The following is a 17,873-nucleotide window of genomic DNA, read 5'->3' on the forward strand; positions in this document are numbered from 1 at the left end:
AGGATACAAGATATGATAAATCAATTCTCATTGTGGACGTGAAATAGAAACATCAACAGTAAAGAAAAAAAAAAAAGAAGACAACGAGATAAGAGAAAGTGCCAAAACCAAACTAAAGCCATAATAAAACAACAACAATAATCATAAAAATGAATGATTTTCTCCGATTTCTTCCTTTGGCTAAAATATGTGGTAATTAGGTCTCAAACAAGCAGCATGGGATATGGTTCCTTCAAAGTAACAAACAAAAAAGCTTTCATTCCGGGAAGAAAAATAAATAAAGAATCCCGGGAAGTCTCCTTTCTGATACAGTAAAAATATTATAATGAGGGCTTTATGGGCACCGCTGTACCAATTACCCGGCTTGTTCTTGTGTTCTCTGAATGCCAGACTTTTAGTTCACTTATTATCAGAGCATAAAACTGAAAGCACTGCCTCATACAATTTTAATTGTAATGTGACTTTAACATTTAGTTTATTAATGTTAATGTGGATCCAGCTTCCAGTTTCTAAATCATATATTTACACCTTGTGTCCAGGAATTCATTCCACTACCCTTTCATTTCCTTCCTTTTTAATTAAAAGCAGGATTTAGCTGTATGTCTTTGCTGTAAAATCAACGCGGCTTTATTTTCAGCAAATCTAATTCCAAAAATAGCCCAGAATAGGCCGAGTCCTATAGCGATGAGAGGTTACCGGCAGACCGACACGAGCTGAACGCATTTCAGTCCACACTGGCGTATAACAAGGCCGAGTGCCATCTGATGTTTGGGCACTCGGCTCAATATTATACTATGGGGCAACTGGTACTTTTTCTCTCAAGAAAAAAAAAATCACAGCATCGGACCATATGCATCCATACAAGTGTACAGGTGCGTGTGAAGCATGGGTCTGCACTCAGATGTCATCTGAGTGCAGTCCAACATCCGCGGACACAGACCAGGGAGAAGACAGAGAAATTAAATTTTCCTTCTCCCCACTAGTGATACAATTCTCGCATGCAACAGAATCGGATCTCACTAAGATGACACTAGGCTAAGAGACATTAGCATAATCAGCCCAACTTTCTGCATTACAGAACATACGACCGTCTGACCGCAGCTTTATACTAATTGTCTGGACAATTTCTTGATGTATATTACATATGCAAGGATATTGGCCCATGCTTATTGGTCAGAAAGCTTTTTTAAAGGGGTTGTACCTGGAAACCCTTTTTTAAAAGAAGTAATCCCAATTGTAAAATAAAAAAAAAACAGACGCTACCTTCCGCACCAGCGACGTTTCAGGGATGTTGGCGCTAGGTCTACCTGTGTGACATTGTTATGCAATGTGATCCCTGCAGCCAACTAGCTGCGCCCTTACTCCCTTTGGACGAATCTTGGACAAGCGGAAGTAGTGAGAGAGCAGCATCCCAAATGTGGCCAATTTTTGCCCACAAGGCTTTCGTGACATAACAATGTCACGTGAGCCATGGAAAACCTGTCGCCAACAAAGCTGGAACGGCACCGGTGCAGAAGGTAATAACCATTTTTTATTTTACAAGGCATACTACCTAGGTAGTGGATACACCCCTTAAAGACTTTGTCATCTGTGGTCACACTCCCTTAAGCCTTGAGCAAACTAGATGTTATTTATGACCAGATTGCTACAGTACATTGCGCTATACAGCTACAGTCACACACCGCCTTTATAGGACAAATTCTAAAACAACTAAATGGTCTACTTTTTACATTAGAGTGAACTTATCAGTCTTGTGCAACCTTAACCATCCCACCTCCAAGCCAAGAGATGACCACTGCCAGCCATGATCGGATTAAAGATTTCTTGTTATCTTTGGCCACATTGATACTGTATATTGTGATCAGCTGATTAAAGGTGCCGCACGGCTTGATTATTGAAAACCACTTTTAGCAAAATGGGTGGCAGGGTTTGCCGGTATGCAAATGAGGTTTAACCCCCACAGATCAATTATGTCTAAACATTATACAATGGGTAGACATTCTTAAGTAATATATAAATGGGGGTAAGGAAAAAGGAAAAATGTTCGGCACATCCAGCCAAATAATAAAATAGAACAATTTTATTAAAATAAAAAGCTAAAATGAATAAAACATTGAAACCTGACGCATTTTTGATGCAACAAACGCACCCTTACTCATAGAAACCAAATGATCAATTTTACATTAGGAAGGGCTCTCCCTACAACATCAGCCGAGACGCACATCAATAAATCAAGGGCCATAATTACTCCTCTCCTAAGGTACAAATTAGATTATTAAAGATGAAGTCCCACAATACCTCCTAATTATGTATACAATGTAGTACTCACTGATCGCCATCTTCCTTGGTTTCCAGCGCCGCTCCTGTCCTCTAAGGACCATGTGACCTGAAATCAGACTAGCCGATGTTTTTAGGAAGTCACTTTCTTAACGTAAGTCAATGAAGCTTCATTCTGATCCTCATGCACTTACACTGGGAAAGTGTCTACTACTCTACACAATAGATGATTTGTGAGCCAGCAAAGCTGAAGCGGGACAGAAGAGGACTGGAACAACTCTGGAAACCAGAGAAGTTTTTTAAGTCCCTTTCACTAAACTATACACATAATTAGGATAAAAAATAATGGGGAGACATATTCTTTAAATACCTCCTCCTAAGCAAAGTATCTTGTTAGCGCCCCCCACGACTGTTGACTGGTTGTTTCACCTTCCCCCAGCTACAAGAGTAAATCAAATATATTTTTACTTTGCTTCATTCTGTAACAAGTGCTTACATTCACTCACATGGATACAAGATGCAAGAAGTTAAACAGCATTAGAAGTCCGGCCGACTGGCATGGACAAGGAGAACATATGGCGTAGGGGAACGAATGGTACAGAACAACTGCGAGGCATGGATGGGAATGGGCTTTGTACCTCCTTAATATGTAGCAGAAGGTAGATTTTTTTGTAAGGTAGCAAAGGCTCCTTTCACTTGCAGGACCCTATTAGTGAGGATCTATTTGCTTTTTTTGTAAATATGTGGAGAACTAGGACACAACAGCTTGTTAGGAGTGCCGTTCCCCTCAGCCAATTGGCCTCATTAAAGAAGGAGATGCTTCATCTTCAACTGATGGATGTGTGGCGTATCATGAATCCACAAGGTAAAGACTATACTTTTTATTCAATCCCACACAAGTTGAACAGTAGGATAGATTTCTTTCTAATAAGCCATCATGCGCTGGCAAGGCATCCATTGTCCTCCATATGCAGTGCGTTCTGGTCTGACCATGCCCCTATCTTTCTATCTATTGCACCACTGGATGGGATGGGTCGAGAATGGACATGGAGACTCAATGACAATTTACTTAAAGATTTGACTTGCCAAAATGAGATCAGAGAATCAATTGACTTTTTTGTGTCAATACATGCCTTCGACAATACCTCCCTATCCACCCAATGGAAAAGCTCTAAAATGTGTCCTCAGGGGTTTACTAATTAAACACGGCTCACATATCAAAAACGAAAAGAGTAAGAAGATCTAGGAAATTCTCAAGACCATCCATAGACTAGAATTAGTTCAGAAAAATAACCTTTCCCCCGCAGTTTTAGCGGAATTAAATAAGTGCAGAGAAGATCTTAAATCCCTACTTAATGAAAAATTCTTAAGATATCGGAATCAATTTAAAAGATATTTGTATCAATACTCAGATAAATGTAGTCATCCTCTTTCTCGGCTCTTACACCCGCATAATAAATCAATGTTTATCCCACACCTCAAACACAAAGGTAAAAAAACTTTCAATCCAACTGAAATTACAGAATTAATGAGATCTTACTACTCAAATTTATACAACATTCATGGTACAACTTCAGATCTCAGTCCTCAAATTCTTCAGGAACATATTGATAACTATATATCAAAAACAGCCCTGCCGACATTGGATGGGGATGCCATCATGCAGTTGGAGGATCGTTTCTCAGAATCTGAGGTCGATGAGATTATTAAAAACACCCCATTGGGGAAGAGCCCAGGACCAGATGGTTTTTCAGCAACATTTTATAAAACCTTTAGAGGACAGTTAGTACCCTTTCTTATTAAAGTGTTCAATGCAGTTTCAGATAAATCAGCCTTCATACCTCAATCCAAGAACATATTACAGTTTTACCTAAAACAGGGAAAGACCCCTCCTTAGTGACCAACTATAGACCAATTTCCCTGATAAACATTGATATAAAGTTCTTTTCTAAGGTACTAGCTAATAGACTATGACCGCTGCTTCCCTCAATCACACATGTGGATCAGGTTGGGTTTGTGGTGGGAAGGGAAGCTAGAGACAACATGAACAAAACTATTCTGCTCATAGCAAACGCAGTAGCAGCAGCAAAGCCTATGGGGCTGTTGTCCGTAGATGCAGAGAAGGCATTTGACAGTGTGAACTGGGGCTTTATTGTAGTGGCGCGCAAACAGATTAGACTAGGCCATAATTTTTTAAATAAGATCCTTGCGCTATACACATGTCCTCCAGCCCGTATAAAACTAAATGGGACATTGTCTTCACCAATAACAATTCGTAATGGGACAAGGCAGGGGTGCCCCGTCTCCCCATTAATATACGTAATAATCATGGTACACTTAGCAGTGGCCATTAGGAGAAACCTGAGTGTACACAGTCTATATATGGCCAACACCCAATATAAAACTTCCCTGTATGCAGACGATCTATTATTATATATCTCTCAGCCACACATTTCCTTTCCTTCCCTACTAAGAGTTCGAACGATTTGGTTTGTTAAGTAATTTTAAGGTTAACTATTCGAAAACCGAGGCCTTAAATATTTCCTTTTCAGATTCAGAGATACAGGATATTAAAAACAACTTGCCTTTTAAGTGGCAATTAATTGCTTGGGAATCTCTATTCCTTCCGACCTTAACATGTTGTACTCTCTGAATTATCATAACCTTTTACAATGAACATAGAAGGACTTTGTGTCCTATGACAGTAAACCCATCTCTTGGTTTGGCTCGCATAAACACATTTAAAATGGACATATTGCCCAGGTTCTTATATGTTTTTCAGGCTGTCCCAATTTTTCCGCCTACAAATTTATTTAAATCTCTTAGATCTGCCTTAATAAGATCTATTTGAGTAGACATAGGCCCAGAATTAAATATCAAATTCTTACTTGACCCACCCACCTGGGAGGAGCGGGATTCCCAGACTTGAAGAGATACCATCAGGCTTCCTTGTTGATTCGCCTCTTCGACTGGCATTTTCGGATTAAATCCAAACAATGGGTCATGATAGAACAGAAGAGTTCTCCGGTTCCTCTGAGACACATCCCATTTATCGAGGCACGACATGAAATTCGACTGGACGGTCCAGGCTTTGGGATTAAAGCAGTTTTGAAGGTATGGGATCATTTAAAGAAAAAAGGCCTTTTTTCAACTCCCTCAAGCCCATTGACCCCCATTTCCTCTAACCCTGAATTCCCTCCGGGAACGTCAAGGAAAAGGTTTCTTCACTGGAATAATGTAACGGATCTTCGCATATGTCATGTTTTAAAAGGAGAAAACATCCTATCATTTGACGAATTTCAAAACATAAATCCTCCCCAAGAGCTTTCTTGGATAGAATATGGGCAATTGCGCTCCTTCGTTGACTGCAAGAGGACAGGAAGGGGGCGGCACTCCGCGGTGTCCTCTTCCCTGCTGCCCACAGCCTTTGAAAGGTTATTTTTGTAGGACACAGCGCCATCTCGTTTGATATCCCTCATACATAGTAACCTAAGCCAGTCTCTGTCAGATGATGCAAGTTTTTTACGCGCTTGGGAATCGGAACTGAATGACATCTTTTCTGAAGGAGATATACAAAAGGCATATCTTTTCACTCATAAGATGTTGTCTGCGGGTTACATGAAAGAAAAAAATTATAAGATTTTGGCGAGGTGGTACTAGTGCCCTGTGAGGTTACACAGGTTCTTCCCCGCTGTGTCGGACATGTGTTGGCGTTGTGGAACAGAGACTGGATCGATGCTTCATATTTGGTGGGGCTGTTGTAAAATTAAAGATTTCTAGGATAAGGTGTTTTTGGTGTACAACAAAATCTCTGGAGAGGCCTTGGTTCCTTCTCCGCAGATAGTTTTGTTGTCTATGCTCCAGGACTCAACTGGTTCTCAGAAACGCAAACTTCTAAGATTCTGTTTGACTGCGGCACGTTCAGTAATTCCTCGACATTGGCGCACTTCAGATACTCCATCATTGATGGAATGGTACAAAGAGTTTTCTCATATACAGTATATAACATGAAAGATTTATCAGCTGAAACATCTGTAGATAATAAGTTTGTGAAATTGTGGCAGCCTTGGATTCTTTTCCAGGACTCACCTGGCTTTCATAGTTTGTTCGGACCTTAAAGTCAGACTACATGTTCTCACGGACATAATTCCCTATCCTTCTCCCCTTCCCAGGTCTTTTCCCTCTTTCTCTCCTGTTTCTTCTCTATTCTTTTCTTCTTCTCTCATGAATATGTGCCTTTATTTTACAGTCGATATTTTATATACGAAAGTTAATACTAAGCAATGCAGTGGACGCTCCAATCGTTGGAGTGCTGTTTCTACAAGCCTAATTCCGTGAAGCGTTGGCCAGCTTGATTATTTTCAAGAAAATACCTACTGTTCTTTATCAATCATTACCCATACTAATCATTAATGTGTTCGGATTTACTTTCATGGTTTAGTGCATTGTTGTTTATGATTGTAAATGCATCTTTTAGGGTTGCTCGTGCGACTCCTCTATTTGCCCTTATTGTTTTTCTTTGTAATGAAAATTCTTCTTCTTTAATAAATGATTATACAATATGTGGAGTACTGTAGATCCTAAAGAGTTGAAAACTGGTGTAAAACCTTCAGAAACGCCTTTTTTTTCTAGTTGCCAAATTTGGTACAGATTGGTTCTGTCATATCCCGAGAACGGTATATCCTAGGGAGTTGAAACCTGGTCTAGAATCACTGGAAACATCTGATATATCCACGTGCCAAATTTGGTGTTGACAGACCCAGTCATTTGGCTGTGCCTAAAGAAGGGACATCTATATGTAGAGAGAATATATCCACCCCTTCCTTCCTAGATGAGCCTCTCCCGCAGTGCAATGAATTGAGAGAATTAATTAAAAAAGTTACATGAAAAATTATTTTAAAATGTATGAAGCTAAAGGGTAGTTCACATCTTTTTTTGTTAAACCGGTTCTCATGCTGTAAAATAATAAAATAAAGTATATTCACCTTTTTCATCCCAGAAAGCTCCACTTCCAATGCTGCCCAGGACACCCTGCTGGTACTTTCTCTTGACAGCCAGTGATTTGCTGCATCAGTCATTTATCCACCAGGCCGGAACAGGATCTGCAGAGCCGATCCATGGACATCCTGTTCTTGAAGGATTTGTTGCTGAAATAGAAAGTAGAGACCGGCGGGGTGTCTGCAGCATTGGACGAAGAGTAGTGGGGGATTTCGAAGGCGAGTGAATTTTTTTAAAATTATAATTCAAAGATTAATTTAAATAGCATCTGGATCTTTGACTTCATCATGGAAATGTTAATTGATCATTGCACACTTACCCGCATAAGTGACCTCCTCAACCACTGCAGTGAGATCAGGGGTCTGTAATTGGCAATTCTCAGCTTTATCCTCAACAGGCTCAATATCCAACATGAAAAATCCTTTTAGACCTTGATATTCTGATATCCGGTGTGGTTGCTTGAAGACAGCGCTTTGCGGCTTCTAAGGTACAACAAAGTGACACTCAATTCCTTTCTTCTTTTATTAATATTTTAAGAATTATTTGTTTTTAGCTCCTTAAAAATCAATGAAACCAGAGAATAAAAAACAGTTCCTGGCCGGCTCCTGTCGCAGATATTTATGCGGAAGAAATTATTTATCCGACCATCACTTTCTGCTGCAGGCTAATGATGTTTTTTAAGGCAACAAGATAAAGAGATATACGTTTTGATATAGTATTCAGGGTAAGACATTCTCACAATCCCCTGCAGCATTTAACCAGCTGAGTGTGTAACATTTTTCATCTCTATCCAAACCGGTGTGTCTCCTGGTACAGGAATAATATGTAATGGAGGTCACACAGAGCAATGCTTGCCACCCTTTGACAAAACACTTACATGATAGTGGCACTTAATGTCTACATGGAATCTCCTCGCAAGTGGGACATAATAAAAATGGAGCGCTCAGATGAGGAAATTAAGGTCACCATATTATACTCAGCATGCACTTTGGATTCTCATTTTTACACTGTCATAAGTATATAAGAGGATGTAAGATTCTAGCAATACTTGGCCTGATACTATATGAATATGAGCGTATCTATGCCGCTGCAGCTGATTTCCTTGTCACCGACTTCCATGTCACCGTATAAAGAGATAAAGAGATGATAAAGGAATTTCTTAAAATGAAGAGCTTTAGCCAAATGTAACTTCTGCCTCATGTACAGGGCAATCACACTTGCATAAACCGGGCTAAGATAATTCCGCTCGCTCTGTCTCATGGAAGAAAATAGAGTGTCACGATTGCTAATGGCTTGTTTGCATTCAGCAGTATATTCTCTCTACATATCAGGTAATCCCCTGATGATACAGATGAATATTCAGATATGTATTGCATAGAAGATGAACATTTTAATGTTGTCATTACCTATCATTATAACAATTAGGTGTGTAACAGTGTGTAACCAGAGAAACACTGCACCTTCTGCAGAAGCTCTCTACAAGCGTCTCGTCATATTAGCAAATACCTTAACATTTCTTTTGGGACTCTGCTGATTTCATTGGGTTGTTTTAAGACTCGTTCTTAAAGGCAACTTGTTATTCGATTCATGATGCCCAAACAACGTTAGAAGATGTAGCCGAGAAACAAAGTCGAGAGAAGAGACTAGTCCGGCAGCGGTCCCGGCTGGTTTCTCCCAGCGCAGTTTCAGGTGATTGACAGGTCTCTCCTAGAGCATCTCTCAGGTGGAGTTGTGCCGGGAATAAAACAGACTAGTCACTTCTCTGGCTATGGTTCCCAGCCCAATCTTGTAACTATATTTTCTTTGAAGCGCAGGAGCATTTCAGAGAGGAATCTACCTGGCTACAATTATGCAGCCAGGCTTTGATTCATGCTGCCCGCGGTATCGGCAGCATGAAACATGTGACAGGTTCCCTTTAATGTAGATGTCTCAGTAATTATTTTTGCCTAATCCATCATAATAATGTATGTAATGTAGTACAAGTGAATTTTACTTGAATTTCGGCGCTGGACACCAGCGAAGATTGAGGTGGGTAAGTATTTTAATATTCTTACAACACATAACATACATACGTAATTAGGAGAGACTAGAGTAAAAATGTTGCTGAGACATCTTCTTCAATGTTAGTTCAGGGACTTCCAAGACAATAAGGACCCCTAATGTTTCTTTCCATCTCTTGGCCAAAAATCAACTAATACTGGAAGACATTGGCGTATTGATCGCAGTTGCAGAGCTTATGTCTGTGACCAGGCCCGTGCAGGTGAGGGGCCCGCCGACACCAGCGCAAAGTTAAACTGGATGTGTGTCCTCGGACGCACATTCAGCTGAAGTGAATTGTGGCACAGGAGTCCATGCGCTGCAATACATGCTGCCGGCCAGAGGCCAGCATCTGACGTCAGCGTGCATGTGACTGGGGGTGCATGGCAGTGATATCATGCGCTCCCGTCACTTGCACTCTGAAGTCAGCTGCAGGCTTCAGAAGAAGGAGCCGCGCGGCGGGGGAGTGGAGGGAAGGTGAGTAGATTCAATTTTTTTTATGCATTAAAGAATAACGGCAGAATGGCAGGCATATTCCAGGATGGGGGATATATATACCAGGAAGGGGCCCAGTATAAGGGGCATATAAACCAGGATGGGGGCCAGAATAAGGGAGATATATACCAGAATGGGGATATATAAACCAGGATATTCCCAAGATGGGTAACATATATACCAGGATGGGGCCCAGGATAAGGGACATATAAACCAGGATGGGGCCCAGAATAAGGGAGATATATACCAAGATGGGGATATATAAACCAGGATATGCCCAAGATGGGTAACATATATACCAGGATGGGGCCCAGGATAAGGGACATATAAACCAGGATGGGGCCCAGAATAAGGGAGATATATACCAGGATGGGGATATATAAACCAGGATATGCCCAAGATGGGTAACATATATACCAGGATGGGGCCCAGGATAAGGGACATATATACCAGGATGGGCCCAAGATGGGGAATGTAAATACCAGGATGGGCCCAGAATGGGGAACATGTACAGTACAGACCAAAAGTTTGGACACACCTTCTCATTTAAAGATTTTTCTGCATTTTCATGACTTTGAAAATTGTACATTCACACTGAAGGCATCAAAATTATGAATTAACACATGTGAAATTATATACTTAACAAAAAAGTGTGAAACAACGGAAAATATGTCTTATATTCTAGGTTCTTCAAAGTAGCCACCTTTTGCTTTGATGACTGCTTTGCACACTCTTGGCATTCTCTTGATGAGCTTCAAGAGGTAGTCACCGGAAATGGTTTTCACTTCACAGGTGTGCCAAGTCAGGTTTAATAAGTGGGATTTCTTGCCTTATAAATGGGGTTGGGACCATCAGTTGTGTTGTGCAGAAGTCAGGTGGATACACAGCTGATAGTCCTACTGAATAGACTGTTAGAATTTGTATTATGGCAAGAAAAAAGCAGCTAAGTAAAGAAAAACGAGTGGCCATCATTACTTTAAGAAATGAAGGTCAGTCAGTCCGAAAAATTGGGCAAACTTTGAAAGTGTCCCCAAGTGCAGTTGCGAAAACCATCAAGCACTACAAAGAAACTGGCTCACATGAGGACCGCCCCAGGAAAGGAAGACCAAGAGTCACCTCTGCTTCTGAGGATAAGTTTATCTGAGTCACCAGCCTCAGAAATCGCAGGTCAACAGCAGCTCAGATTAGAGACCAGGTCAATGCCACACAGAGTTCTAGCAGCAGACACATCTCTACAACAAATGCTAAGAGGAGACTTTGTGCAGCAGGCCTTCATGGTAAAATAGCTGCTAGGAAATCACAGCTAAGGACAGGCAACAAGCAGAAGAGACTTGTTTGGACTAAAGAACACAAGGAATGGACATTAGACCAGTGGAAATCTGTGCTTTGGTCTGATGAGTCCAAATTTGAGATCTTTGGTTCCAACCACCGTGTCTTTGTGCGACGCAGAAAAGGTGAACGGATGGACTCTACATGCCTGGTTCCCACCATGAAGCATGGAGGAGAAGGTGTGATGGTGTGGGGGTGCTTTGCTGGTGACACTGTTGGGGATTTATTCAAAATTGAAGGCATACTGAACCAGCATGGCTACCACAGCATCTTGCAGCGGCATGCTATTTCATCCTGCATGCATTTAGTTGGACCATCATTTACTTTTCAACAGGACAATGACCCCAAACACACCTCCAGGCTGTGTAAGGGCTATTTGACCAAGAAGGAGAGTGATGGGGTGCTACGCCAGATGACCTGGCCTCCACAGTCACCAGACCTGAACACAATTGAGATGGTTTGGGGTGAGCTGGACCGCAGAGTGAAGGCAAAAGGGCCAACAAGTGCTAAGCATCTCTGGGAACTCCTTCAAGATTGTTGGAAGACCATTAGCGGTGACTACCTCTTGAAGCTCATCAAGAGAATGCCAAGAGTGTGCAAAGCAGTCATCAAAGCAAAAGGTGGCTACTTTGAAGAACCTAGAATATAAGACATATTTTCAGTTGTTTCACACTTTTTTGTTAAGTATATAATTCCACATGTGTTAATTCATAGTTTTGATGCCTTCAGGGTGAATGTACAATTTTCATAGTCATGAAAATACAGAAAAATCTTTAAATGAGAAGGTGTGTCCAAACTTTTGGTCTGTACTGTATATCAAGATGGGCTGGGATGGGAACATATATACCAGCATGGGGAACATATATAATAGGATGAGGAACATATATATCAGGCTTGGTTTATATATTCCAGGATGGGGAACATATGTATACTGTGGTAAGACGACTCGCTCGGCCGCTTCCGGAAGTAGACTCAGGAACCGGGTTTTCTCTGCAGACTTTATTATATGGCATAAAGCCCTGCAACTCCAGCAACAATAAACACAGCCTTACTGGCAAAACGACAAAACAAAACATAAACGATAGCACAGTCCATATGTATGTGGAATTCGAACACACAGGGTGTAATCCCAGCCTTCAGCTCCGTCCTGAGCTGAAGCTTTCCCAGCCTAGAGACCTTGCCTCTCCAGACCACAACACAGAAAAAAAACAGGACTGAACATTTAAACCATGCTCAGCCACACCAGGTATGGTGAATGACGTCCCTACCATCTCTATGTCATTCACATAAAACCACACCCTTTAAAAGAGTTAACTCCCAGCATATAACATGCTGGCAGAAATTCCATAGGTCTCAGTTCACACAAGAGAGCAACCTGAGTGACACATGCCTCCCCTCACATATCATACCAGTGTCACAATGTGTGTGTGTGTATATATATATATATATACACATACACATATACAAACACACACCAGGATGGGGCCAGGATGATGGACATATATACCAGGATGGGGGACATATATACTAGGTTGGGCCCAGGATTGGGGACATATATACCAGGAACGAGCCCAGGATGGGGGGCACTACTACATCATGGGGGAGGGAGGGGCAACTCGTATGTCCTTATAGGATTTAGAATGCTACAGGGCCCATACATCTGACCAACATGCGGGGGCGGATAGTGAGTTGGTGTGTGTGTGTGTGTGGGGGGGAGGTGTCAAGGTCCAAATTTTGCACTGGGGCCCATCGGACTCTAGTTACGCCACTTCTGGAAGAATATTATTTAAATATATATTGCTTGTACAATACATAAGTAATGTGTCTCTTGACATGAGGACAAGATATCATTTTTCCACCTCTCGGCATGGACTTTTTGTGTCTAAATTGAAAAGGTAATAACTGATCGCTGGGGTCCAACTGCTAGAACCCTCATGTACCCCATAACAAGGCTCTGAAATTACCTATTAGAGTCATGCATACACTCTTCCACTCAATTTGTTGTCTATGGGGCTGCCAAAAAAAGCCAAGTACAGTGCAATCTTTTTTTTTTTACGGATGGAACAAAAACATGGTTGTATGAACATAGCCATTACAGGATTATATACATTCACCCCTCCGTGCAACACATCCAAGTGCTGTCTGTTGTTTTTCTCGGACAGCACTCTGACCCATAGAGTTTTATTTATGGCATTATTTTATTGACTTATACACGCACAAGTTTTAAAAATGGGTTGGTAACTCCGGACCGTGAGACTGAGGGCATGTCCGGTTCTCATCTGTTTTAGGGATCAGAATCGGACATTAAAGTTTATGAAGGTCCATAAGGCACTGATCAAACTAGGAAGGCAGACTTTGTACTGAGCTTCATCCAATTGGTACATATTTAACAGAAAAAAAAAATTCAGTCTACCTGGTTCAGTGAAGAAAAAGGGATGAGAAAAAACTGAAGCAACTAAAATGACACCTGAGAAAAAAATCATGTAAATTATCCAAAACGTATCTTTGTCTCTGGCCCGTAAGTCTCGGTGTGCATGTCCTATTCTCATCAGTTTTGCGGATCAGACTCGACCATTAAAATTTATGGGGATATGGGGAAAGGCATACTTTGTACTTCAGTTTTCCATTGGAGATTCATCCGTTTTTAACTGATCCATTGTTAAGAGTCAGTTAATAAAAGTCTTCAATCTGCTTTGGAGAAAAAAAAATGGATGAGAAAAAAGATGGAAGCAAGTAGGATGACACTTGGAAAAAAAAATTGGTCCTTCTCTCTCGGATGGTAACATTCACACACGGATGTGTGAATGTAGCCCTAGAGACAGCTTAGATACTTTAGGGGCTTCAGTTATCTACTGCAGTCATATGGCTGTACAGAGAGTCAACATGTAACATCCATTTTTTATTAATAAAGGTGCGGTGACGTAATGCCCAACACTATGTGTTCGCGTTTAGTTCCACTCCACCTGTTCCTTTAACAAGCCTCGCACCGGTTGCCTGCATAACAATAAAACAACGGGCACGTCTTTAATTCTTTACACGGCATTTTACCACCATCACAGTATCTATAACAAATATGAGATGAAAAGATGTTCTGTCATTTACCTGGGGCACGTTCGCCATTACCGCTGTTGTATCCCAGCTCTGGCTGTCCTTAAAGCTTTTGTACTTCATTGATTTGCTGTCTTGCGAATGTGATGCTGTAAGAGGATGATCTGTATTGAATGCATTAAAAGAGTATACATAGCTGTCAGCTGCTTAATTGTGCTGCCACACTGGTGCCGTCTCCTGGAAGCTGCACCGTCTATCATGAGATCCTGGCTGCTCCGGATAAAAATGACTTCGCTCTGAGCAAGGTAGTTTGGAGTTTGTAAAAACTATTTACATGTAGAGCCGTTCACACATCGGAGAGAAGTGTGACCATTGCTTGGGTTTTTTGGCTCAGTACATTAGCCGGGCTTTACAGCACCGTCACATCCAGAGAGGGAGCAGTCTGCATCAGCGCACAGCTAAGTGCCCTAATTACAGGATTACAAAAGAACGCCTGGGTAATTGTAAAAATGGCTCCCGTTCTCAAACGTAATGTTTATTTCCCATGCTTTATCTCATTTATACTTATCATTGACACCAACAAATCGCATGAAAGAAGAGAATTCAGCCGGGCTTCGTGACTGTGCGGTACGTGCTAATCTGTCTCTCATTTATAAATTGAAGGGGTATTCTGGTAAGAAGAAGTGATAACTTCTAGATTGTGGAGGTCCCGCCACCCACCGATCACCAGAGCAGGGGACAAAAGCATGCTCACTGACGATCCTTTCATTCTGTATAAGAATGCCTTAGATGGCCGGGCGGATATCTTCAGCAGTTCTATACAGAATGAATGGAGCAAAGGTATTGCTCTGCTCAATCTGGTGATCGATGAGGGTCTTAGCTGTTGGACCCCCACCGATTTAGAAGTTATCACTTATTCTACTTTTAAAGGAAATCTATCATCAGATTTTTGCTATCCCATCTGAGAGCAGCATAAAATAGGGACAGAGACCCTGATTCCAGTGATGTGTCACTTACTGGGCTGCTTGCTGTCATTTGGATAAAATCTCTGTTTTATTTTATCTCCTGGAGATCCAGCAGTGCTCTGACTACTGAGCTCTGTATAACCCCACCGCCCACATCACAGGCAGCTTTTTGTGTACAATGTCCATAAGTAAAAAGCTACCAATGGTAACCCATTTGTGATCCCTTTTCTGTCCATCTATTGACTTATAACAGACAAGTCTCATCCGAAAGGAATCAAAGTTGTGCATGCTGAGATTTATTACATGCAGACCATCAGTCCATGTGTAAAAATGTTCATGTGAATTAAAAGGAACTTATCACCAGAAAAAAGGCTATTAACCTGCACATATGGAGTTAATCTGCAGGTTAATAGCATTACTAACCTGCCTTCGCCCGCACTTAGCACTTTCCCTCCTCCCCCAGCGTTCCGGTCTCAGCCACGGGGGTGGCTCCGGCACAGGTTCAGTCACTGGTCTGAGTATACAGAGCAGCTGCTGTAACCGCAAGCCCTGCCCTGACTGACACTGGCTCAGCATTGGTATTGATATGTGTTTCCATAGTCAGTACACCAGCCTCACCAAGTCTACAAAAAAAAAAATCTATTTATCAATCTATGCAGTTTGTATTGTATAATCTGATGACAGATCCATTTTTAACATTTGAATACCATGATAGGTTGTCCTCCTTCTCCTTCAAATGTAAAAACAAATATTTATCTTCAATGATTGATGAAATAAAAAGTGTATGTATAGGCGTACAGTGTTCTGACAATTACTACTTTATGGCTCATTATACTGTGCATGTATTACTTGTCTGCTATGAGCTTATCAACTGATTTGTGTTCAGATAAATAGAAACCAGAGCATTGTTTAATTTAACTGTTCCAGGAAAACCTTACAAGAGCATAAGGGTGGCCAATTATTCACTAAAACCACTGCGCCTCTCATCCACTATGTAAAACAGAAATCATCATTAGATTCAATAAGATTGTTGGTAATGATGATCATTAAATGTTTTGGAAATTAGAAATACATTTATATCTCATATTTCTAAAATACTATTCCCATTACATCTACCTACAGTGTATTAACCTTGTGTAGAACCTACCTTTCAGACTGGTAAATTTTACAACACCCTCTTCAAGAGAATACGCTGACCTTACAGGAACATTGAGAGGTGTTTCACTTGCCCGCTCTGGTGACTTGAAGGAATCTCTTGCCCAAACTGAAGATTTTGTTGTAGGCTCTGAAAGACTGGAATGGGAACTGTACTTTCATCAAACTTTAACCAAATCAAAGTACAAGCAAATATAAAAAAACTTTGTAATATAGCTTATCAAAAAACTGTGTTTCTTTCTTACTTATGAGCCACTTCTTCTCAACTCCCTGAAATCATCATTCCCAGCTGGATGGCCAGCAGTGAGGAGTCAGGTTACATAGCATACTATACTCAATGGAGAGGGGAGTGGGAGGAGTAGCAAATAGTATCTATTCACCTACAGATGAAACCAGACGTTTACATATACTATATAAAAAGACACATATGCATGTTTTTCTCAATATCTGACCTGAAATCAGAATAAACCTTTCCTGTTTTAGGTCAGTTAGGATTACCATAATTTTTAATATTTGCCAAATGCCAGAATAATGAGAGAGAGAATGTTTTAAGGCATTTTTGTTACTTACAAAAAAGTCAAAAGTTTACATACATTTCATTAGTATTTGGTACCATTGCCCTTAAACTTAATGACTTGGGTCAAACATTTGAGATATCCTTCCACAAGCTTCTCACAATAGTTGGTCGGAATTTGGGCCCATTCCTCCTGACAAAACTGGTGTAACTGATCCAGGTTTGTAGGTCGTCTTGCTCGCACCTGCCTTTTCAGCTTTTCCCATAAATTTTCAATAGGATTGAGATAAGGGCTTTGTGAAGGCTACTCCAAAACATTGACTTTGTTATCCTTAAGCCACTTTGTTACCATTTTGGCAGTATGCTTCAGGTCATTGTCCATTTGGAAGACCCACTTCCGCCCAAGCTTTAACTTCCTGGCTGATGTCTTGAGATGTTGCTTCAGTATTGCCACTTCATCTTCTTTTCTCATGATGCCATTTATTTTGTGAAGTGCAACAATCGCTCCTGCAGCAAAACAACCCCACAACATGATGCTGCCACCCCCGTGTTTCACAGTTAGGATGGTGTTCTTAGGCTTCCAAGCTTCTCCCTTTTTCCTCCAAACGTAACAATGGTCATTATGCCCAAAAAGTTTAATTTTAGTTTCATCAGACCACAGGACATGTCTCTAAAAATTAAGGTCTTTGTTGCTGTGTGCATTTGCGAACATTAATCTGCCTTTTTTTTCATTTTTGCAAAGGCTTCTTCCTGGCAGAGTGGCCTTTCAGCCCATGTTGATACAGTACTCGTTTCACTGTGCTTATTGACACAATCTTACCAGCTTCCGTCATAATCTTCACAAGGTCTTTTGCTTTTGTCCTTGGGTTGATATGCACATGACGGACCATAGCACGTTCATCTCTGGGACACAAAACCCATCTCCTTCCTGAGCGGTATGACGGCTGGACATTCCCATCTTTTTCTACTTGCGTATAATTGTTTGTACAGATGAACGAGGCACCTTCAGGTATCTTGAAATTGTACCCAAGGATGAGCCAGACTTGTGCAAGTCC

The 17,873-nt window shown here is 41.1% G+C and overlaps 1 protein-coding gene across 6 annotated transcripts in view; it reads right to left on the reverse strand.

Moving 5' to 3' along the window:
- The window catches only part of ZBBX (zinc finger B-box domain containing), a 308,041-nt gene that overhangs the window by 63,276 nt on the left and 226,892 nt on the right, over positions 1 to 17,873 (reverse strand). For 5 of the 6 annotated variants that reach the window (XM_073674826.1, XM_073674825.1, XM_073674824.1 and 2 more), the window contains 3 exons: positions 16,297 to 16,442; positions 14,239 to 14,348; positions 7,595 to 7,757 (listed from right to left, as the gene is read on the reverse strand). In XM_073674826.1, coding sequence (XP_073530927.1) covers positions 7,595 to 7,757; positions 14,239 to 14,348; positions 16,297 to 16,442 — 419 coding nt within the window. The remainder of the gene's footprint in view (positions 1 to 7,594; positions 7,758 to 14,238; positions 14,349 to 16,296; positions 16,443 to 17,873) is intronic. The other variant, XM_073674823.1, reaches the window with a different exon arrangement.

The sequence above is a fragment of the Phyllobates terribilis genome, unplaced genomic scaffold (assembly GCF_046119375.1).
Source record: "Phyllobates terribilis strain yellow unplaced genomic scaffold, ASM4611937v1 Scaffold_3__8_contigs__length_932513732, whole genome shotgun sequence".
NCBI classification, from domain to species: Eukaryota; Metazoa; Chordata; class Amphibia; order Anura; family Dendrobatidae; genus Phyllobates; species Phyllobates terribilis.